We start from the raw sequence: 22,945 nt of genomic DNA, 5'->3' as shown, positions 1-22,945 counted from the left end.
ACGGACGTGCGTACATGCTTTTCTGGGCCAAGTCACCAGTAGGTTGAAAGATGGCAGGAGCTAGGAGTCACCTTTGCCAGGGGACATTCATATAAAAGGGAAATGGCTGTTCATTGATAGTCTTGTCCCTTGGGTCTGAACAGTCCTGTCACTTTGCAGAAGCCTGACATGAGATAGTGAGCGCCCCTGTACAGATGTAAGCAGTCAGTAGAACCAGGGCCGCTCTCATCGGGAGCAAACACAAACCTGTGCCAAATGGCAGAGCAGCAGCATTGCCTGGTACACGGGGGAGAGTGTTTTAGAGGCTGAAAGAGGCACCCACATTGAAGGGCTCAGTCTTGGGAACAACTGTTGGGGAACTGGCATACTTTCTTTCTGAGCTATAGAAATAGGACAGTCATCCTGTTATGCCAGAATGGGATAGGGCTTTAATTAGAGAACTAATTTCTAAAAAATATTTATTTATTTATTTATTATGTATACAATATTCTGTCTATGTGTATGCCTGAAGGCCAGAAGAGGGCACCGGACCTCATTACAGATGGTTGTGAGCCACCATGTGGTTGCTGGGAATTGAACTTAGGACCTTTAGAAGAGCAGGCAGTGCTCCTAACCTCTGAGCTATCTCTCCAGCCCCATAATTTTTTTTTTTAAGTGCTAAGGGTGAAACCTCTGGTCTTACACCTGTTACACACTCTCCGTTACCTCCAGACCTTGTTCTTGATAGTTTTATTAAATTTTATTTGCTTCTTTAAGCTTTGTTATATTCAAGTAGTAAATTACACTAATTTAGATTCATTACTTGTTATTCTTCACTTGAGAATTAAAAAATCAGCCTAGTTTTACATCATTTCTCTGCTTTTTTTTTTTTTAACAACCCAGCTGGGCATGGTGGTGCACGCCTTTAGTCCCAGCCCTTGGGAGGCAGAGGAAGACAGATCTCTGTGAGCTTGAGGCCAGCCTGGTCCATAAATCTGTTATGCAGAGAAACCCTGTCTTGAATAACCAACCAGCCAACCAACCAGTCAACCAACCAAACAGAAACAACCCACTAGTTAAACCAGTAACTCAAGAAATAATGAGTTACCTCATTATGCTTTCAGGTTTTGGATCTAGCTGTTGTTCTTCTCCTAAAACAAACACGTTTTTTATGTTTTGTGCCTTTCCTGATTAAAAAATTACCACTTTGAGTCCATTGAACATACCTTAGTAACTGAGTGAAATTGAAGAGAATACATTTTTGTGGGCGTGGCAGTCATGTGACTCTCTGGTTATTATTTCCTTTTATGTTTTTAATGAATTAGATGTAGAATTGTTGACATGGGTGTTGTATACGTAAGTTTGTAATTATGATACTGTACATCTGTAAGTATATGGCAGCTAAAGTCTCTAATCCTTTTTTTCTGTTAATGGCTATGAGTTGGTTACTCATTGTCTGGCTAGCTGTGACTACATTTAATGGTAGCAGAAACTTGATTAATAAGTGACTTAAATACATTGGGGTTTGTGTTCCTTATGTAAAAATAAGTCCAAAGGCTGCTGAGTTCAATGTTGGTCCCACAACCTGAGGATGTCATGAGACTCCAGTTCCTTCCATCTTCCTGTCCTGATGTATGATACCTTTCTTAGGGTAATAAGATGACTTCTCTGTCCTGGACTGAGGTGTTCATTCCAGGCAGAAAGAAAAGAGGTACCTCTAATAGGAAACCAAAACTTTCCCAGGAATTTACCCTAGAGTTACAGCGTGGACAGGCGTCAAGACCTTTTAAAAAACGTGTACATTCACAAGGACATGTGCTCAACTGTGTTCATAGCAGCATTGTTTGTCATAGCCAGAACCTGGAAACAACCTAAATGCCCCTCGACCGAAGAATGGATAAGGAAAATGTGGTACATTTACACAGTGGAGTACTACACAGCAGGAAAAAATAATGACATCTTGAAATTTGTAGGCAAATGGATGGAGCTAGAAAACACCATGTTGAGTGAGGTAACCCAGACCCAGAAAGACAATGATCACATGTACTCACTCATAAGTGGTTTTTAAACATAAAGGAAAGAAAACCAGCCTACAAATCACAATCCCAGAGAACCTGGACAACAGTGAGGACCCTAAGAGAGACATTCATGGATCTAATCTACATGGGAAGTAGAAAGTAGAAAAAGACAAGATCTCCTGAGTAAATTGGGAGCATGGGGACCATGGGAGAGGATAGAAGGGAGGGGAGCAGAGAAAATTTAGAGCTCAATAAAAATCAATTTAAAAAAACTGGAAAAAAAACCTGTGCGCATTGTCACAATAAACACAGGGTTCATCCAGTGAGTGAGAGGGGAAGTAGACACTGTGTGGGTGCCGTGAGGTGTCTGCCACATCCCATACTGACCCTGTGTTCTGACTTAATGCGTAGTTGTGCTCCTGGTAGGAATAGCAACCAGCTTTTTAAAAATGGAGTCCACCGTGCTTTTCCCTCTTTTTAGAAGCTGAGCATCTCCGAGCTCACTGCAGTCCTCAATACTTGAGACTCAGCACTCTGTGTAGGATAGCTCCACTTGCAAACAAGACGCCAGGCCCCATGCAGTTAGTTCTGATACAGGTATGACATCTCTAGGTTGTTTATTTCAGTAAGGTTTGTCACATCTTCTCACGCTAGAAATGTAGAGTAATCCTAACCTTGAAAGTCCTTTATTCTTTTATCCAATACATTGAAGCATCTCCAGTTGATTCCTCTTTCCCATCCCGGCCACCACTTCCTTTCTTTTAGACTTGTTTGGGTCTGGAATAGAGGTCAGTTGGTGGGGTGCTTGCCTGACACAGGTGAAGCTCTGGGCTCACTTCCTAGCACCACATAGACTATAACTGGAGCTGGTGAAGGGAGGTAGAGGCAGGGCCACCAGAAGTACAAGGTCATTCTTGACTCCATAGTGAGTTCCACATCAACCTGGGCCATGTGAAAAAACAACAGATTCTGAAAACTAACTCTTAAAAATATATGTATAATTTATTTTTTATTTTATGTTCATTGGTGGTTTGCCTGCATGTATGTCTGTGTGAGGTGTCAGATCCCCTGGAACTGGAGTTACAGATAGGTGTGAGCTGCCATGTTAATACTAGGAAAGGTCCTCTGGAAAAGCAGCCCGTGCTCTTAACCATTGAGCTATCTCTTCTGAGCCACTGAACACTTTCTTGGCAATCTCTTTTTGTGTCTTGTCATACTGTTGTCTTCTAATTGATGTGTTTGTTTTGCTGAGAATTGAACCCAGGTTATGCAGGATAGGAAAGTGCTCTGCCTTTGTATTCTTTCTGCTCCTTGTCTTGTTTTGTGTGTTAATGTTTCTCACAAATGAGTTAATATCTCTGCATTTCTCTCCTCTGGGAGAACTTACAAATTTGCCTTCCTTCTTCCTTTTCTAGCATTTATCCAATTGTCATTCTGCCCTATCAGTGATGTTTTTTGGCTATGTGTATATCCTAGTCATTATTTTTCATGGTTTTTTGTTCATTTGGGGAGGATACCATGTTGAACCTAGGGCCTCATGCTTGCTAAGCAGGCACTCTTATTCCCGAGTTTGGCTTACCCTGTGTGTGCTCTTGTTGCATAGTGACAGGCCCTCTTTTAATATGTTTATTTTAAAGCTCTTAGTTCATTTGTTCTTCTCCTTCCCTCTGTCCTTTTTTCCCTCTGATTTTTAGGGACATGGTCTTTTTATGTAGCCATGGTTGGCTTTGAGCTTCCCATATGAACCAGGATGGCTTCAAAGTTATGGAACTTCTCCTGCCTCTAAGTATTGAACTACAGGCAAACACCACCATACCCAGATACCGCACCTAGCAATGTTCCTGAAGTTGATATATACTGTCCTGTCTGTTGATATTTTTAAAATAGTTTCCTTTTATCATTTATTAATGTACCTTTAAATTCTTTTTTGTTTTTTCAAAGGTTTGTTTGTTAATTTGTATTTTATGTATATGAATGCTTTTCATGTACACCTGTACACCATTGTAGATGGTTGTAAGCTACCATGTGGTTGCTGGAAATTGGACTCAGGACCTCTAGAAGAGCAGAGCAGCCAGTGCTCTTAACCACGGAGCCATTTTTCCAGCCTCTAAGTTATATCTTAAAGCACTGTAATTTGCTGAAATTTACTACAGAGTCAGATAGGTATGGATTTCAAACTTGATTTAACCATTGGCTAAAGTTCTAAGCAATACTTTCTTATCTGTTATTTTAAATAATTCTGCCTGAGCACATGTGCACATATATGACAGAGGTCATGTCTCATTGTCACACGGTTTTGACCTTCTGTTATCCTTCCTTCTCCTGAACTCTGGATGAGAAGAGGAGTAACTGAGACAGGAGCTCTATACAAAGACCAAGGAACAGAATTACTAGGAACTCCTTTCCCATCTTCTTGGCCATCTTTTTGTAAAAACAGAATCATATTGTATCACAGTCTCTTGCTGTGATAGACTACTCTGACAAAAACAAGTTAGGGAAGAAATGGTTTGTTTTGGCGTACAGCCCCAGAGTGGATAAGTCCTTCACAGGGGGACGGGCTGGCAGCAGGAGCCTGAGGCTGGCCTGGCAGTCAGGAAGCAGGGTGATCACATGTCATCTACATGTAAGAAGCAGAGAGGGGTAGGGGAGGTGAGGCCAGCCCTAACCAATCTAAACATCTGTCCTCCCACCCACAGGTAAGTGTGGTCTTTACCTACCCCTTATCAAGGAAACTTCACATTGCTACACACAGAGACTAGTATAGAAAACCACAACCAATTAAAATGCAGAGTTGTGGAACCCAGTCCTAGTGACTACATTTATAAAACATTCCAGTACCGAAGGCTCAAGGAACACTGCGGGAGAGGGCGTGGAAATATCGTAAGAGCCAGAGGATCAGGGAGATTGTGTTTCCTTGGACTGTCAGAAGCTATACCCTTAAAGTCTCATTGACAAGACCACCCAAATGTGAGCTGAATATTGACCAATAGATGTGCCAAAGTGCACAGGGAAGAGCCCACATGACCTCAGCTCTACCCAAAGAACTCCAGGCAACTAAGGAATGCTGAGAGTGGGAGAAATAGTCTTCCCCAGGGAAGAGCACACCAACTGCTTATCCAATACCCTGAAAACATGCATACATACAAGGAACAGACGGAGCAGGTTGTATTCAGAGGGTGTGTGTGTGTGTGTGTTACTGAAATCATATGTACAAGGAACACTATACAGACTGAGCAGGTTGTATTCAGAGGGTGTGTGTGTGTGTTACTGAAAACATATGTACAAGGAACACTATACAGACTGAGCAGGTTGTATTCAGAGGGTGTGTGTGTGTATTACTGAAATCATACGTACAAGGAATACTATACAGACTGAGCAGGTTGTATTCAGAGGGTGTGTGTGTGTGTGTTACTGAAAACATATGTACAAGGAACACTATACAGACTGAGCAGGTTGTATTCAGTGTGTGTGAATGTGCGTGTATGTGATACCAGTTAAAAAAAAAAGGTCATGAGCCAGGTGATGTGGCACACACCTTTAATCCCAGCACTTAGGAGGCAGAGGCAGGTGGATCTCTGTGAGTTTGAGGTCAGTGCGGTCTACAAAGCAAGATCCAGGACAGCTAGGACTGTTACACAGAGAAATCTTGTCTCCAAAAACCAAAACCAAACCAAACCAAAAAAAACCCCCAAGACCTTGAATGTAAAAGAGAGCACGGGGTATGGGGTATGTATGTATTCAAGAGGAAGGGAGAAATGTAATTTTATTATAATCTAAAAAAAAAGTGAATTCTAAGAAAAAAGGGCTCATCATCATGCCTGCTCTTAGTGACATGCTTCCTCCAACAAATATGTGTCCTAAAAGTCTCATAATGTTCTCAAACAGCATCACCAGCTAGGGACCAAGTGTTTGGTACATGAGCCCGTGGGGGACATTTCTCGTTCAGTCAACAATGTATGGGTCATTAGCTTTTAAAATGTTTTAATTGAAGTAGAATCATATCACTTAGACCTCCCCCTTTCCTCCTTCCAGTTCCTCCCATGTGCCTCTCAACTGCCACGCTGATAGCCTTTTTTCTTTGATTATTACTGTTATGTGCATATGTAAGTATATGCGATTGCTCAAATATATAAATGCAATCTGCTGAGTCTGGCTTTGTTGTTTCTGTATATGTGGTTTCAGGGCTGATCACTTTGCACTGGACAACCAATAAGGGGACTTATCCCTGGGAGGAGCTAATTCTTCTTCCAACAGTGATTAGCTGTCTGTAGCTCTTTTGTAGGGGTAGGGTCCCGTGAAATCTCCCACCTTCCATGTTGTTATGCCCACTGATGTTGCCATTTTTAGGAGAGACTGTCTCGCTGCAGACTTTCTCGTGTTCTGGCTCATCAGCGCTTGCTTGTTTTAGGAACAGGGTCTCGTATCATTCAGACTGGTCTGAAAACTGCTGTGTACTTTCATTCACCTGCCTCTACCGCCCAAGTGCTGCTGCGTGTGTCTTATAAACAGGTACTGAGGAGTAAAAACATGCTGCTTCAAATTTTCTTACAACGGTGGGTTGCATAAATTAAAAACTAATTATCCTTCAGTTACGTGAATTTAGGAAGTTGCGAGATGAGGGCTGGAGAGATGGCTCAGCAGTTAAGAGAACTTGCTGCTCTTGTAGAGACCTGGATTTGATTTTTCACCCCTTATGGCAGGCACCTCACAGCTGCCTGTAACTCCAGGTGATCCATTACCCTCTGCTGGCTTCTGTGGGTACTGCACTCATGTGCAACCCCACCCCCCCACCCCACCCCCCATTGAAAATGATTTGAAAAGGTGAGTTGGGCATACATGAATGGTTATTCCACTTAATGACTAGGTAAAATCGCAAGTGGGTAGGATTGAGGGACCTTGTGAGCAAAGTAACTACACGGCGTTAGTAAGGACAAGAATAATTTGAACGTTAACTAAAACTTGTAACTTTATGGTTCTGAATGATGCGTGTTTAGTGGTGCAGAAATAGCATAGAGCCATGTGTAATTTTTAAGAGATGATATTTTCTTATAGTTTGCCTTTATTTACTTTTGTTCCTAAAGACATTTTCTCCCAGATGTCAGATTCCAATGGCTTGATGATATTTGGCAAGCTTGACCAGTTTCTAAAGGAAGCCCTGAAGCTCCCTACAGCTGTCTTTGAAGGACCATCCTTTGGTTACACGGAACACGCAGTCCGCACCTGTTTTCCACAACAGGTAAGGACCATTGTCAGAGCCTCGGGCTACAGGGGCCACCATCTTCTACCAGATTCCCCAGGTGGCTTCCAGAAGGCAGGGGAGGGGGCCAAAGTTCACCTGAGGACTCTTGTTTTCAGGTAAGGTAACATTGGACTTCTTTTAGAGAAAAGGGTTTTTAAGTTTTTCATTATTCCGACTGAATGTATGTTTCTTCTTCTGTTTAAGTAAGGTTCTTAAATTGTAAGTATGGGATTTTGACTTAAAGCCGTAGCCATCTTGGTCACTGCTTCCTGCACGGTGCTCACCTGCTCCTGCAGAATGCATGGAGCTTGCTCATGGCATGGTAAGGAGTTTGGCTGCTTTTCCTGGTTTTTACTTAGAGGTTGGTATGAGTGATGAGTGTGTTCCTGAGAGTTTAACTCTGTCCCAGAGACTGGGGATAGAGTAGATACTCATAACTCAGGGTAGAGAACAGATAAAAGAACTGTAATACTGTGTGTAGAAAGTTAGGAGAAACAGAAAATTAGGGGGAAAAAATCTGTTTTAAAATCAATAGAAAAAAGTTATCTTCCTAGAACATTTTTCTTTAAGTATAGTTTTATTTTATGTGCGTTGGTGTTTTGCCTTCATGGATGTCTGCGTGAAGGTGTCAGATCCCCTGGAACTGGAGTTACCAACAGTTATGAGTTGCCACGTGGGTGCTGGGAATTGAACCCGAGTCCTTAGTCCCTTTAACCACTTAACCTCCAGCCCCCAGAAGATAACTTCTCAATTACCAAAGGAAAACTGTTTTACGGTTGGAAAAGCTTTATGGAAAACTATACCCTACAGGAGACGTGACTTTGGCTCAGCCATCAGTCGTATCACCAGTAAAGGGAGACGCTGACAACTGAGCGGGCTGAGACGCGCGGCTCCCCTGCTCAGACCTTCCTCTGAGATGCACGACTGTAACGGAGTGCCGTGGAAATGTCCAAGTATGAGTGCGCGCTAACTTGCGCAAACTTTCCTTTGTCAACTGTGTTTTCTGTCACTGGTATAAATGGCAGTCAGCACCAGCTTTTAGCATATTAAAAGCATCTGTACTCTCAGTCTGTTATAATAAGACATAGCATGCATTACCCCCCTAATATAATCTTCAAACGTAGGGAGGCTCTCTAAGCTCCTGCAGATGCTAAATCCCCTTCCTGGGTGAAGGCAGTGATGACAGGATACCAGGCCCACAGATGGCTCTCCTGGGCTAGCGTGCCTTCCTGCTGCTGCCTGCAGCTGTTGCTCCAAACGCTGTTTCCGCAGCTGGCTGCCCACACAGCACTTCAGAGCTGTCTTACAGGCGATATGCACATGGCTCTTACACGAGATGCTTCCCAAGGCCAGGTTGGACCCTCATTTAGTTTTGGGATGCTGCTTTTGAGTAAAATGGTGGCAGGATCAAGGAGAGAAGTTTATAATAAAGTACCAGTGAAGAATAGTATTTTTCAAGTGGGTGATGGGCATTAACCCTAAAGTATTCTTTGACTTAATTGTGGTTTCAAGACTATGACAAGAATCTGATATTGGAGTCATAATTGAGACTGTTGAAGGAGCTTTATAAATTGTAATTGCTAATTCAAAGAATACTACAAGGTTTCTGTAGATTACCGTAGAAGTGCTCATTGTGAGACGCCTGAGCACACAGCCTGCTTATTGATTTTTCGCCTGCTTATTGATTTTTCACCTGCTTCAGATTCCTCAAAAATAAAATCAGCTGGATGTGGTGGTACACGCCTTTAATCCCAGCCCCTGGGATGCAGAGGCAGGTGGACCTCTGTGAATTAGAGGCCAGCCGGGGCTACAGAGTGAGTTCCAGGACAGCCAGGACTATGTAGAGAGACCCTGTCTCCAAACCACCACCCCTCCCCCAAATAACCATAATTTAGACACATGCATTATATAGACAGTAGCAAATTTATGTCAGAATGACTGCGACAGATGTTTTTGCACAATGAAAAGTATCTTCAAGACTATGAAAAGCAGCATGAAAGAGAAATTTGATAGTGTGCACTTGTCCTCACATCTTTATAACTTGTATTTGTGTTTTACTGAAATTTGTTTGGTGAGGCTATCCTTTTAAACCAAAAAAATCTTTCAGCTGTCAAACTACATCAGAGACCTTTGAGAAGGATAAAATTTTACTTGAGTTACTGATTAAAAAATGACAGAGAACTGACTTGGTTGGCACCTAGAGTTACTCCTCAGGGTCGTCCATGGTCACTGAGGGTCGTATTTGCCTTTTGCTGTTTACACAGAGCCTGCCAGGCTCCAGAAGATCCTGTGGGCTAAGAAGTCTGTAGGAAGACAAGCCTACCTTGACCTGAGCAGCTAGGCTGTCGATTCCAGCGATTCTGTCCACTGTCTGGAGATCTTCAGTTTAGATGAAAGACAGTTTTGCCCAGTGGTCAGTGCTTGGCAGTTGTAGCAAATTGCGGATGGACGTTGTTCTGTGCCCATTTGTCTTCTGTCTTCTTTGGAGGAAGTAGAGTGCTGCTAGGAGCCAACCTGTCTCTTTTTGTTATGAAAAGTCCTTTAATAATTAAATATTTAAGTGCCTTATTCCCCAGATCTCGGAGCAGTTGAGGGCTGTTTATCAGGTATAGATAGATGAGTTATACCTAAAGTACAGAATCTGCCTAGAGAGCTGGGTCTGAGCTTGACTGTACTGGCTCTCAACTTAACAGGTAAAGCAGGGTTGGATTAAATATAAAGTATTTTTGTAAGAGACTTAAAAGTACATACCAGTTTAAAACATGAGACTTATTGCTTTGTAGTTTGGAATGCGCTACAATGAACAGACAATTATAACATTTAACAGTAAACATAGGTGCATGTAAGTTACACACACACACACACACACACACACAGAGTGAACAGGAATTAGGCGAAGTGGATGCTTTGGTGGGCCCTACCAAAGGCATGCCACTGCACAAAACACACATGCACCAGAGTCAGCACGGGGAACCAGGCAAGGAATACCTCAGTAAAGATGGCAAGACTTGGTCACCTGACCTGGCCATCAGTTAAGATGGCGGTAAGGTTATCTAACCTCAATTAAGATGGTGGTAAGGTCAGGCTGGAGAGATGTCTCAGCCGTTAAAGGCTAGGCTCACAACCAAAAATATAAGATGGTGGTAAGGTCACCTGACCTCAGTCAAAATGGCAGCGGTCATGTGTTGTATGGAAAAGCCACATTTTTTGAGCCGTAGGAGCTTTAAACCTAATAACAAGAGATACCTAGAGGTGTGATCTGTCCTGATGCTGAGCTGCTGCACCACAAGCTGCGGTGGGGAACAAAGGCTGGAATTGAAAACAGCTGTCTCATGGATCTGACCAATCTTGTCGGCAGTGGTAGAGGTGGCAGGTAGAGTTTGAGGAAAGGCAGAGCCAGCAGGACACCGGTGGAACATTTACAGGCAGGTCACTGATAGTTTGAGGGTTTATACCATAACTGAAAACGTGAAAACACCACAGGTCCTATAGAAGAGCGTCCCCTCTCTATAGGTGGGGTGTGAAATGACTGTGACACCGGAAAGCCTATAGGAATACGTCTCTTCTCTGCAGGCCAGGTGTTGGAGCCAGAGAGGCTAGAGGCCGCTCCAAGTGGTCTCTCACGGAGGGGACCACTTACGAGTGGTCCATCAGAAAGGAAAGGAGAAAAAAAAAATCTGAGGGACCCTGGGCCCCAAATCAAATGCACCACACAGCGTGTGCAGTGCTAGCACAGGAGGACCAACCCTGGGCTGTCCAGTCACGTTTTTAGCTATGGGAAACAACCAGAGATGACTGTCAGCGAAGGGCTCAACAGTAGCCGTGAAGGCTGTGGTTGGCTGACTGGAAGGGGAAAACTCACCACCAAAGCTGCTGGTGTGTGTAGAGGTCAGTGTTCGGGCAGATACAACACAGAGCTGTTGTAAAGAAACCTGGTTCCGGAGCCCAGGGTTCCACGTTTTCTCAGCTGGCCCATCTGCGGGTGGAAGGAACACGAAGAGATCTTGGCCGAGTCCCAAGCACCAATTTTATCCTCCTCAAAGATCTCTGCTGTAGTTTGACAGCTGAGAGGATTTGTCATTTTAAAAGGACAACCTCACCAAACAAATTTCAGCAAAATACAAATGCAGGTTATTAAGGTGTGTACCTGTAAGTTATAAAGGTGTGAGGACCAGTGCACACTATCAAATTTCTCTCTCACACTGCCTTTAAAGATACTTTGCATTATGCAAAAATATTTGTCACAGTCATTCTGATATAAATATACTACTGTTTAAAACTTTTGTTTTTACAAACCCAAATAATTCTTGTGAGTTCCAGGGAGCTGAATTGAAGGATCCACCTTAAACAGGTCAGATTCTTCTCAATTCCCTGGTCCTAGTTTTATTTCCTAATCTTAACTCCCCCCCCCACCTCCACTGAGGCAGGCAGATCTTCCTTCTGATTCCAGCCTGAGTTCCTTCCTTTCTCTCTCTCTCCTAAAGAGGTAGCTGCTGCTGTGGCTCCTCTCCCCTTCCCCCTTTCTCTCTCTCTGCCTCTTTTTTCTCGTCCCCCTTCTCCCTCCCTTCCTCTCCTTCTCCTCTTCCCTTCCATAACCCAGTAAATAAATATCCAACCTCACTCTGCATGGGGTGCCTATCTGTCTTGGTCTCTCACCCACCACACGGCTCCCTGCCTAGGATCCACTGCCCCTCATGGCCCACGGGGCCGTTTTATTTTTACCATTACAGAAGGAGTGGATGTCCAGCCTTTACACATTGCACCTTGACACGGTCTCTACAGATGTGTTGGGCACAGACTGGGCGTGCCTGAAGAGATCCATGAGCTGCTTCCCTTTCTGCAGCATTGTGATGATGGAACTGTAGCTGCAGGTGACAGGGCAGTGATAACACTTCCTCCTGCTGAAGTACAAGGTTATGAAATTATGATTCAGTGTTTAGTTAGATAGGACTGATCCTTATAGGAAATTGTTTCCCTTATGAAGAGGGAACGTAGTGTAGGATGTAAGCCTTAAAAGTTTTTTTTGACTGATTCTTAGTGGTCATAAACAAACAAAAACAAACAAGCTGAATTTAGAGGCTTAAAAGTTACTGAAAATAAACAGGAAATGAATTTAAAGGTCTCCCCAATTTTCTAGATTCCCAAGTTTTGGAGGAAGATCAAGTTTTTTCTTTGGAAAATTTGCCCCTTGTTTGCTTACTTATTTTCTAGGTTTTAGTGCTGACTTTAGCTTGAGGAGTTGTCTACCTCACTGGAGGTTTTAGATCTGACGTCTGTGTGGGAAGGGAACTGTGAACATCAGAGTGGAGGGAGGGTGGAAGGAAAGAAGGTACATTATACAGCATGGCTGTCAGTGTCTGCAGACACCGTGCCAATGTGTTTCTGATTCAATTTTTTTTTTTTTTTTTTTTTTGGTTTTTCGAGACAGGGTTTCTCTGTGGTTTTGTAGACCAGGCTGGTCTCGAACTCACAGAGATCCGCCTGCCTCTGCCTCCCGAGTGCTGGGATTAAAGGCGTGAGCCACCACCGCCCGGCCTGATTCAATTTTATCTAACCAATCTCCTCTGCCTATATGCCAAAACGAATTTCTTTCTACTCAGAGATATTTTTCTGACCTTGCTTTCCTGGACGATGAATAGATTTTGGCAAGAATTACCGGGCATGTGCATATTTGTTTTACTCTGTACACATTTTTTTTAAAGATTTATATATCATGTATATAACATTCCTTCCATGTATGTTTGTATGCCAGAAGAGGGCACCAGATCTCATTATAGAAGGTTGCGAGCCACCATGTGGTTGCTGGGAATTGAACTCAGGACCTCTGGAAGAGCAGTCAGTGCTCTTAACCACTGAGCCATCTCTCCAGCTCCCCTCTGTACACATTTTAGTCAGGGGATTTCATGGTTTCCCCCAGCAGCCCTTCAACTGGGTAATTTCTGTAGATGAGTGTAGATTTTGTTGCCCTAAGGACTTATCTTCACATTCTTCTCTGGTGTTGAGCTATGTCACATGACCAATAGTGTCTTAGTTTCTTTTGGGTGGGCAATGGTTGTAACAGGTTGTCATTTCCTGCACGTGTGAGAACTTGGGCAGGACTGTTCATGTTGACACTGCCACTGTGTTAGATCCACTTTGGGCTCTATACCTGTTGTCATTTCAGTGTTCTCAAAAATATGTACTGTGCCCTGTGTTACTGCAAATACAGGAAGATGTGAACACAGAACAGAGGAGAATAAATTGGATAATTATCGCATTTATTTTGCAAAGGAACAATTAGATATTTATAGTATCTTGTCTTAAAGATACTATATCTACAAAGAAATGAAACTAGAGTATAATTTTTTTGTTACCAAATATTAGTGATGTCTCATAGTTTCTGTTGCTTCAGTGAAACACCATAACAAAAAAGCAATTTGGAGAGAATAGGGCTTATTTGGTTTACACTTCCATATTGCTGTTCATCATCGAAGGAAGTCAGGGCAGGAACTCAAACAGGGTAGGAACCTGGAGCCAGGAGCTGATGTGGAAGCCATGGAGGGTGCTGCTTCCTGGCGCGCTCCCCATGGCTTACTTCACCTGCTCCCTTCAAGAACCCAGAACCACCAACCCAGGGATGGGTTGGACTTCTCCCATTGATCACTAATAAGAAAATGCCTTATGGCAGGATCTTATGGAGGCTTTTTCTCAATTAAGTTTCTCTCCTTTCAGACGACTCACTAGCTTCTGTCAAGCTGACATAAAACCAGCCAGGATAGGTGATGACCAAAGCACCGCAATATAATTTCTTGTCACCTCAAGCAGTGCATTTGAAGAAGGTAGCGAAAACTACTGAATCCTTTTGAGTAGATGAAAGACATTTCGCTTCGTTAAGAGCTGGGTGTGACTACTCACATGTAATGAGGAACTGCAGCTAATTAAGCCATTGAATCAGTTTAATTGGCTAAGTATTTTTCTTCCTTAGTGGTAGAAAAATATATATAATGATGTACCTTAGAAGTGATCTTCCAAGCGCATCTTAGATCAGATGAAATAGAGTGTATAAAATGGGCTTTATTATGAACGAGGCCATAATAATGAGATCTGTCTCACTACCATTAATTAGACTGAGCAAAATTGCAGAGACCTAGAAGTGAAGTTTTGTTCTAGTTGGGTTTGCAGAGCAGAATGTATTATTAAATGAGTCCTTAGAGATGACAGGTGGCTCCTCAGTTCTCTTTATTGAGTTTGTTAGTGCCTGCTGCCTGTTTCCTATGTGAAAGCCCCCTACTCGGTTATCTCTAGGTGTGGAAACAGATCCAGCTGTGTTCGCCATGCATACCTGCCTGGGGCTCTGGGCAGGGTGCAGGGCTCCATCTTGGACTCCTGGGTTGTTCACTGGTAGCACAGTCTAGTGGGCATTCTCTTAGACCTGGGTACTGTTCCTACACTGCTGCTTTGTAGTTTTCTAGGCTTTATGGAAAGCAGGAAATGTTACTTAGAACCTTGGCTTGCTGGTCTTTAGTGGATCAGTGGTCATCTGAAGAAGGCTGTTTAATCATAAGGAAGTTTGGTGTGAAATCATTTTCTAAATACAGCTGTAAGCTGGAGAAATGGCTCAATTGGTAAAGAGCATGTCTTGCCAGAATGAAGCTCCCAAGTTTGATTCTCAGAATTCATGTAAAAACATATGGGTTTGATTGTAATGTGCTTGGGATCTCAGCACTGGGGAGGCAGAGAGACAGGAGGAACTTCTGGGCTCGCCTGCCAGCTAATCTAGCTGAGTATGGTGAGCCTTAGCTGAAAAAGAGAGGTTGTCTCAAAATATCTCTCCTCTTTTGGAAAACAAAAATAAAAACCTTTATGGATTGCTTTGTACCTCTGATAAGGATCCTAGTGTGCCCTCTTGGCCCCCTGCCATCCCACCCTTCGCCTGTCTTTTCCACGGGCATTCCTGGTACAAACCCTGCCACCAAGCCACGGCTGCTCCCTGGACGCCCTTGCCAGTGTCCTGCTTGGTCTCTGCAGCTTTCGTTTGCAGTTCTCTTGTTTGGATTAACCTGCATTTGGGTGAGTGAAACCAAGCAAGGTTCTCGTCTTTGTGTATTTGTTAGCCTCCAGTGAAGTGCAAGTCTCCCTCCCACAGAGGCCTCTGGTTTCATGTCCACTCTTCTTTGATCTCTGAATCCTTCAATATTCTGCATTCCCATGGCGTGTTTCATATAACTCAGGGTGCCTGAGGGAGGGACATCAGTCTCCAGCTTTGTATCTCCAGTGATAAGCAATACCATGCCTGGAAATGAGCCGTGCTTACTAAATATTTAAATAATGGCTTAAAATCATGTATAAATGAGAAAAATTAGTATTTTTGGTTTGAGTTTTTTTTTTTTTGAGACAGGGTTTCTCTGTACAGCTTTGAGCCTGTCCTAGAACTCATGCTATAGACCAGGCTGGCTTCAAACTCACAGCCTCCTGAGTGCTGGGATGAAAGGTGTGTGCCACCATTGGCCAGCCTGTTTTTTTCTTTTTTTAAAGATTTATTATGTATACAACATTCCATGTATGCCCATACGCCAGAAGAGGGCGCCAGATCTCATTACAGATGGTTGTGAGCCATCAGGTGGTTGCTGGGAATTGAACTCAGGACCTCTGGAAGAGCAGTCAGTACTCTTAACCTCTGAGCCATTTCTCCAGCCCTTGGTTTGAGTTCTGACTGATTAAAATTTATGGTTGTTTTTACACCTTCATTTCTATCCATATCACTCCATTAGTTTCTAAAGTGAAGTAATTATTACAATGTGGAAAATATAGCATTTCAGACTTTTTAAAGCATTTTTTATGACACTTCTTGCAGCTATGATAAAAAAATCTCTATAAGTATGCTAGCCTCTACAGTTGTGTCATTACAAAATACTGTTTTTTCCGCTTTTGTTTTGTTTTTGTGGTATTGAAAATTGAACCCAGGGCCAGAGAGATGGCTTATCGGTTAAGAGCACCGACTGTTCTTCCAGAGGTCCTGAGTTCAATTCCCAGCAACCACATGGTGGTTCACAACCCTCTGTAATGAGATATGGCATACTCTTTTGACCTACAGGCATACATGCAGGCAGAACACTGCATACACAATCAATCAATCAATCAATCTTTAAGTGAGGGGAAAAGATTGAACCCAGGTCTCCTGCACTCCACTATTGAGCCATATCCTCAGCTTTCAGATTTTTCTGATGTTTAAAGTCCAAATCTGTGATGGACAAGTTCCGTGTCCCATAGTAATGGAAGGCTGCCTTTTAGCATTGGTTCCACAACTCAAGTTGACGTATGTTGGCTTCTGCCAGCCTAAATATGCCTTCAACTCTACGCAGTTGTTAAAGCTAGCTTGCAGTTAGCTTAAAAATGTTTTGGGAGCCCAGGCTCAGCTGGTAAAACGCTTGCCACCTTAGCCTGGCAACCTGAATTCAGTCCCCAGAGTCTGTGTAAGAGACGGAAGGAGAGGACTGATTCCACAGACCTTTCCTCTGCCCTTGTACACATAATAATAAATAAATACGGGTAATATTTTCCTCCAAAAACTCATAAAAGTGCCATTTCAGACTAAATATCAAAAATTTCTTAAGTTATAAACTCAATGGGTGTGAAATATTTACATATTAAACAACAGAAAGTACAAAGTACTTAATTGGAAATGATAAAGTTGGAAATTGTAGCAATGAGAATCTATTGCTAAATTATTTTATTTGTTATTTAAATGTTGTTTTTAGTGACGCTAGATTTTTGAGAAAGCAGGGATATGAAAATGAAATAGAATAGTAGTTGTTAATATCAAGGATTAGGATAACAGGTGATGATGAACAGAAATTCATTTTTAGGAAAAAGAATAATGAGATTACATTCAACAATGGAGATAGCCAGTGTTTTCCCAGCGGGAATTATAACTGTGTGGTTTTTGCTTAGTGTATCAGTGAAGTGATTAAAAAATCGAAGACCTTGTGCAGAACAAAAAGCTTAATGTTGGGTGAAAAATATTATTTGTAGAGAGTGCAGAGATGGCTCAGTGGCTGAGAGCTCTGGCTTCTCTTCCAGAGGAGCTGGGTCCAATTCCTAGCACCCACATGACAGCTCACAGTTGCCTGTAACTCCAGGGAACCCAACACCCTCATATAGACATGCATTCAGGAAAAGCACCAATGCACATCAAATAAAAATAAAAATTATTTGCATTTGCCTCATACTGCTACATAACTTGAAAGGGGATTCTCTTAGTACCCTTTGCAGGTAATTATGGCTCTGTCATGTGTCGTCTGGAAAGTCCATAGTACTCTCACGAGAGAACAAGGCTGAAAGACAGTGATACTCTAAGGACGATGGAGATGATTTTGCTCTGTGGACTCCCTGACAATAAATGCTTAAACACCTCTCAGGGTGTCCTGGCCATGCTTTGAGAGCTACTTTCTGAGCCTTGAGAGGCAAAACCAACCTAGAGCTATTTTTTTTTGTTGTTGTTGTTGTTGTTTTTGAGACAGGGTTTCTCTGTAGCTTTGGAGCCTGTCCTGGAACTAGTTCTTGTAGGCCAGTCTGGCCTCGAACTCACAGAGATCCGCCTGCCTCTGCCTCTCGAGTGCTGGGATTAAAGGCGTGCACCACTACCGCCCGGCCCAACCTAGAACTATTAAGTGTGCACCTCATAACAGGCCTGGTGTGAGGCAGAGCAGAGCGCCAGGACTGTACTCTTGAGAGTTTATTCCTCTGGCTTTTTGTGAACTTTTAGGACCTGGGGAAGCGAATTGTGTGTATTTATGAGGGTCTGCTAGATATCAAAAATACATACTTGATATTGACAATTAAAAATATGGTAAATCAAAACTTTGGGGAAAATAGCATTACTATTATGAGTGAGTTTGTAAAAATGTGATAGTTAACAAATATATAACGATACAGAATTGTAAACATTAAATTTGCAATAGAGGATAAGATACATTTTAAGTTTTGTTAGCCCTACCTGGGATTCAGGGATTGAACTAAAGCTGCCAAGCCTGTATGGTAAGTAGCTTTACTAGCTGAGCATCTTTTGGTGACCGGGTCTTTCTATGAAGGCCAGGCTGGCCATGAACTGGGATTGCAGGTATGCATCCCAGTAACTACCACAGTTACCTGAAACATGCTTTGGGCTTAATTTTGGTTGTTGTTGTTGTTTTTCCCACGTCTATTGTAGAAGTGTTTCTGTATCTGGCCCCTCAGCCATATTGGGTCCTTTTCACTTTTCAATGTTGTCTCTTCATTCCTCCCAGATCTACCTGGGTCTCAGAGACAGCAGGAACTTGTGTGTCTTAGAGAGAGTGTGCACTGGATAACATTTTTGTGGGGTTTCTGAGCACACTTCTCTTTTTACTGGCCAGCCGTGTGCAGTGGGGTGGAGAGGCTGTGGGAATGACGCCCCTTGCTCATTTCTGCTTCTTCACGCCCCACCTTGATGCCCTAAGCCTGTCTTCCCTTCAGTGCGAGCCACTTTTTCTTTCCCACTTGGCCTCTACTTTGCCTTCCTTTTCTATTTACCTTCTAGTTTCTTCTTCAGAGATATATGTCCTCAGTCAGAGTGACTTCCAGTTAATGTATTCTGGAGTCAAGATATTCATAGTTGCCAAAAGGCCCAGGAGTGAAATGTGTGCTTTTGTATTTGGTGTGACAGGAGTAGAGTCCTGTGGGCAGATGCCACAGTGGACGATCCTGGCCTCTTCTGTCTTAAGCTCCCTGGGGTCACCACTTCTTGCTTGGGAGAAAGTAGGATGAAATTGTGTCTTTTTTTTTTTTTTTTTGCTTTGCCCTACCTACTCCTGTACCCCGTCTTCATGTGCAGTGTCTTTTTTTTTTTTAATTCTGGTGCTGAAGATCACACTCAGGACCTTACACATTTAGACAGGTGCTGTATCGCCTAGCTATACTTCCAGTCTCTACCTCATCTTACATTGCTGGACCAGGGCTCAGAAAATCTCCTTCAGGGTCGTATAGCTTCTGTGTGCTGCTCTTCGTTTTTTCTTTTTAAAAAATTGTGTGTGTATGTCTATGTGTGCGTGTGTGTGCGCACGTGCAGGAATGCTTGCCCATGCCATGGCATTCGTAGAGGTCGAGGTACAGCTCTGGTTCTCTCCTTTCACTTCACATGAGTTCTGGTATCAAACTCAGGTCTCCGAGCCTGCTGGAGGAGCGCCTTGCTGGAGGAGCGCCTTCCCTGAAGAGCCATCTCACTGGCCCTTGCTTTATTTGAGACTGGGTCTCGTCTTAGGGATCAGGCTGACGTGGAACTTGTGATCCTCCTGCCTCAGACTTCCAGCTGCTGGAATTATAGGTGTTGTCACCCCTCCTGGATTTCTGCTGCCCCTCCGAGTGCTGTTTGATGTGACCCTACAAGTGTGTCTTATCCACAGCAGGCTTCCTGTTACGTCGCATGACACTGTGTCCAGTCCCTTTTCCTCTCCCTTTAGAACTGGATGGGTATTTTTGTGGCTTAGAAGAAATAAAAAGAAAATTTATTAATTGGAAATATTGCTTCAATTTTTTTCTGTCTGTATCATATAACTGTACTTTTATCTTGTCTTCAGACTGTTTTCTGGTTGTCTGTGTGAAGCATAACGCTATCAATGGTCCACATGGTGGCAGCTATCTGTTGAAAGAGAAAAATGCAGCCTAGTGGGAGGAGGAGGGCAGATATATGTGTCTTACCTTGCTTTGTTATTTATTCCAACGGTTACCTGTTATTTATTTTATTTTTATTATTTTATGTGTATGGGTGTTTTGCCTGTATGTATGTGAAGCCATCTGTCCAGCTACCCAACAGTTATTTATTAAATGCCAACTGTGTACCAGACGCTGCTGAGAATGCTGAAAATATGGCTCCTAACCAGGCATCCTTAGTTTCTGTTGCTGTAGATGTTTTATGAGCAGGAATATGATGTCTGTCTCCTTCACAGGACAACAGGACTGGTGATTGGAAGAACACTGGGCTCTGGCTGTCTCTGACTTGGGTTGGATGTGACTAGCCATTTAAATGCTTTGTTCCTTTTTCTTACTCTCAGTGGAGGAGGTCAAGACACCTAACAGCTACTTTTAGAGGCAGAATCATGCCTGTAGAGATGCATTTTCAATAGAAGTAGTGTGCGTATATTAAAATGTGTGTAATCGTGAGTGTGATAATGTAAAATATTTTGCTGTAAAATCTTAGATGCAGTTTATTCCTACTTGGGTGGGAGAATCTTAAATTAATCTAGAGGTTTAAGGACACTTGCAAGATATAAAGCATCTTTGTTTTTTTTCTCTTCACAGAAGAAGATAATGCTGAATATGTTTTTAGACACCATGATGGCCGATCCTCCTCCCCAGTGCCTTGTCTGGCTACCTCTCATGCACAGGCTTGCCCATGTGGAGAATGGTGAGCATGGCTTGATCCTTTGTCCCTTAGGTCGCAGGGAGGAGGAAGCAGTTTGCGGTATTCTGAGCTATTATTGTAAAAAATTGAAATTGACGTTTGTTGGCGCGTCATCCTTTGAACTTGTGGCTTTTGTTTTCGGGAGGAGAGTATTTATTCCATAACAAAAGCAGGAGTCTTGTTGCTTACATAGGATTCTGAGGAATAAGAAAACCTGGTTGGTATGGGCACATTTTTTTTTCACCCTGAGATTGCTTGCGCTTACCCGATGTGGTCAGGAATTTCTTTTTTTCACCCCTTTTGGTTTATCAGAATCGTAGCTTTAGAAAGTTGGAGAGCTCTGCAGTATTGACCACCAAAACTCTAGTCAAATTTGGGTCATTAAAACATTGCTAAGATAAAATTTAGTTCTGGACCTTTTTTCCCTTTGTTTTTACTTATTTATTTCTTGTTTGTTTGTGTGTAGTATTTGTGTGTACATTTAGCATGTGGAGGACATTGGGTGTCTTTCATTATCTTTTGAGACATACTCTCAGTGAAACCAGAACTTACCAACTGGCCAGATTTTGTTTTCCTCGATGTTGACATTATTTTGTCCCCCGTTCCCTCTTCTTCCTGGTCACCAGTTTTCCATCCTGTGGAGTGCTCCTACTGTCACTGCGAGAGCATGATGGGCTTCCGGTACCGATGCCAGCAGTGCCACAATTATCAGCTCTGCCAGAACTGCTTTTGGCGAGGCCATGCCAGTGGCACTCACAGCAACCAGCACCAGATGAAGGAGCATTCCTCTTGGGTAACTAACTGCTTGTCTCTGATTGTGTACTCTCAACTGTTTACCTGGCTCGTATGTAACAGTAAGAGTACTTGGTCTAGTGGCCTGCATGTGCCCTGCCCAATACGGATGTGGTGTCGGGAAATCTTCATGTCTGCATGGCTGCTGGGGTTGCAGTTGCATTGCTGTTCCTCCCTGGACTTTAAAAGCAGACTGAGGTACAGGTGTTAGCTGCATTTAAAATGGCCCTTTGCAAAGTGAAAAAGTAAATTTCTTCTGATCTGAAAAATTACACAAAGGGGATCTTCCTAGAGATTATCCCCTTGAGCCTTCAGTTGGGTTTAAAGCCCTTCTTTGAGTAGTTTCCCTCGCAGGCTGATGTGTTTCTATGCTGCAGAAAAAGTGGCATGTAGCACCGGAGTCACATATGGTTTATCCTTTAGATTGGAGAGAGACTGTGTTTTATAACCATTGCCACATTGCTCTTCTTACCTTCAAAAGTAGCTTTTAAATAGTACTTGGGTGACGGCCAAGCACGGTGATGCGCACCTTTAACCCCAGTACTGAGGGGGCAAAGCAGAAAGATCTCTGAGTTGCAGCCTGGTCTGCATAGTGAGATCCTGTCTTGAAACAAAGCAAATAAAACAAGCAAAAAAACCAACATTTGAGTTGAGATTGACATCTGCTCTTCCTGGTGTGTTTGTAAATCATGCAATATGAATCTCATTAAGTATTTTTCTTCACATCGTTTGATTTATTTCTAATTTTGTTGTTCACTTGTTTAACTAAAGTGTAGAAGAGTATACAGAGCCAGAAGTATGGTTCCAGACCTGGGGTCTTACCCTGGTACCTACTGGACTACAGATATTAAAAGACCTTAATAACTGGGTTTCCTCACCCCTTTATTTTTCCTAGACTTCAACCAAGGAAAAACAAACAAACCAACAGAAGGGAAAGAAAAATACCAAGTGTCAACCCCTGTGCACACTTGACTGTATTGCCAGAACATGTGATGCTGTGTTAGGAACACAATCATGTCTGTCTCAGTCAGAGCTAACTACAAAACCTTGTTCACTGTCCACGTGTGCATTCCAGCGCTATGTTTTGGTTTAAGGTCATTTAAAAAAAATTTTTTAAATGAAAACCCCTCCAGTAATTTTAAAAAATAATATTTTATGGTTTATTTAACTTTATTTTATGTGCATTGGTGTGAAGGTGTCAGATCCCCTGGAACTGGATCTTCATACTATTGTGAGCTGCCATGTGGGTGCTGGGAATTGAACCTGGGTCCTCCAGAAGAGCAGTCAGTTCTCTTAACCACTGAGCCATCTCTCCAGCACCTAAAAAATATTATTAAATAAGATAACTTGATTTTCTGTTTTTCTTTTCCTATGTAAAGCACTATAGCCCACTATGCTAATTGGTTGATCAACTTGTTTTCTGTGGGTTTTAGTTTAGAGTCCTGCCTGAACTGGGCAGGTTTTGCTCTGTCACTTTTTATGGTGATTTGGTCTGCTGGCATGCTTCTTGGGAGAATTTCA

At 42.7% G+C, this 22,945-nt stretch overlaps 1 protein-coding gene across 7 annotated transcripts in view; it reads left to right on the top strand.

The window, feature by feature from the left end:
• Window positions 1-22,945, top strand: part of Dtnb (dystrobrevin beta) — a 209,024-nt gene that overhangs the window by 47,337 nt on the left and 138,742 nt on the right. For all 7 annotated transcript variants that reach the window (XM_075955708.1, XM_075955706.1, XM_075955707.1 and 4 more), the window contains exons 6-8: window positions 7,079-7,233; window positions 20,530-20,635; window positions 21,259-21,425. In XM_075955708.1, the coding sequence (XP_075811823.1) occupies window positions 7,079-7,233; window positions 20,530-20,635; window positions 21,259-21,425 (428 nt within the window). The remainder of the gene's footprint in view (window positions 1-7,078; window positions 7,234-20,529; window positions 20,636-21,258; window positions 21,426-22,945) is intronic.

Source organism: Microtus pennsylvanicus, chromosome 21 (assembly GCF_037038515.1).
Source record: "Microtus pennsylvanicus isolate mMicPen1 chromosome 21, mMicPen1.hap1, whole genome shotgun sequence".
Taxonomy (NCBI): Eukaryota; Metazoa; Chordata; class Mammalia; order Rodentia; family Cricetidae; genus Microtus; species Microtus pennsylvanicus.
This window is presented reverse-complemented; position numbering and strand designations above follow the sequence as displayed.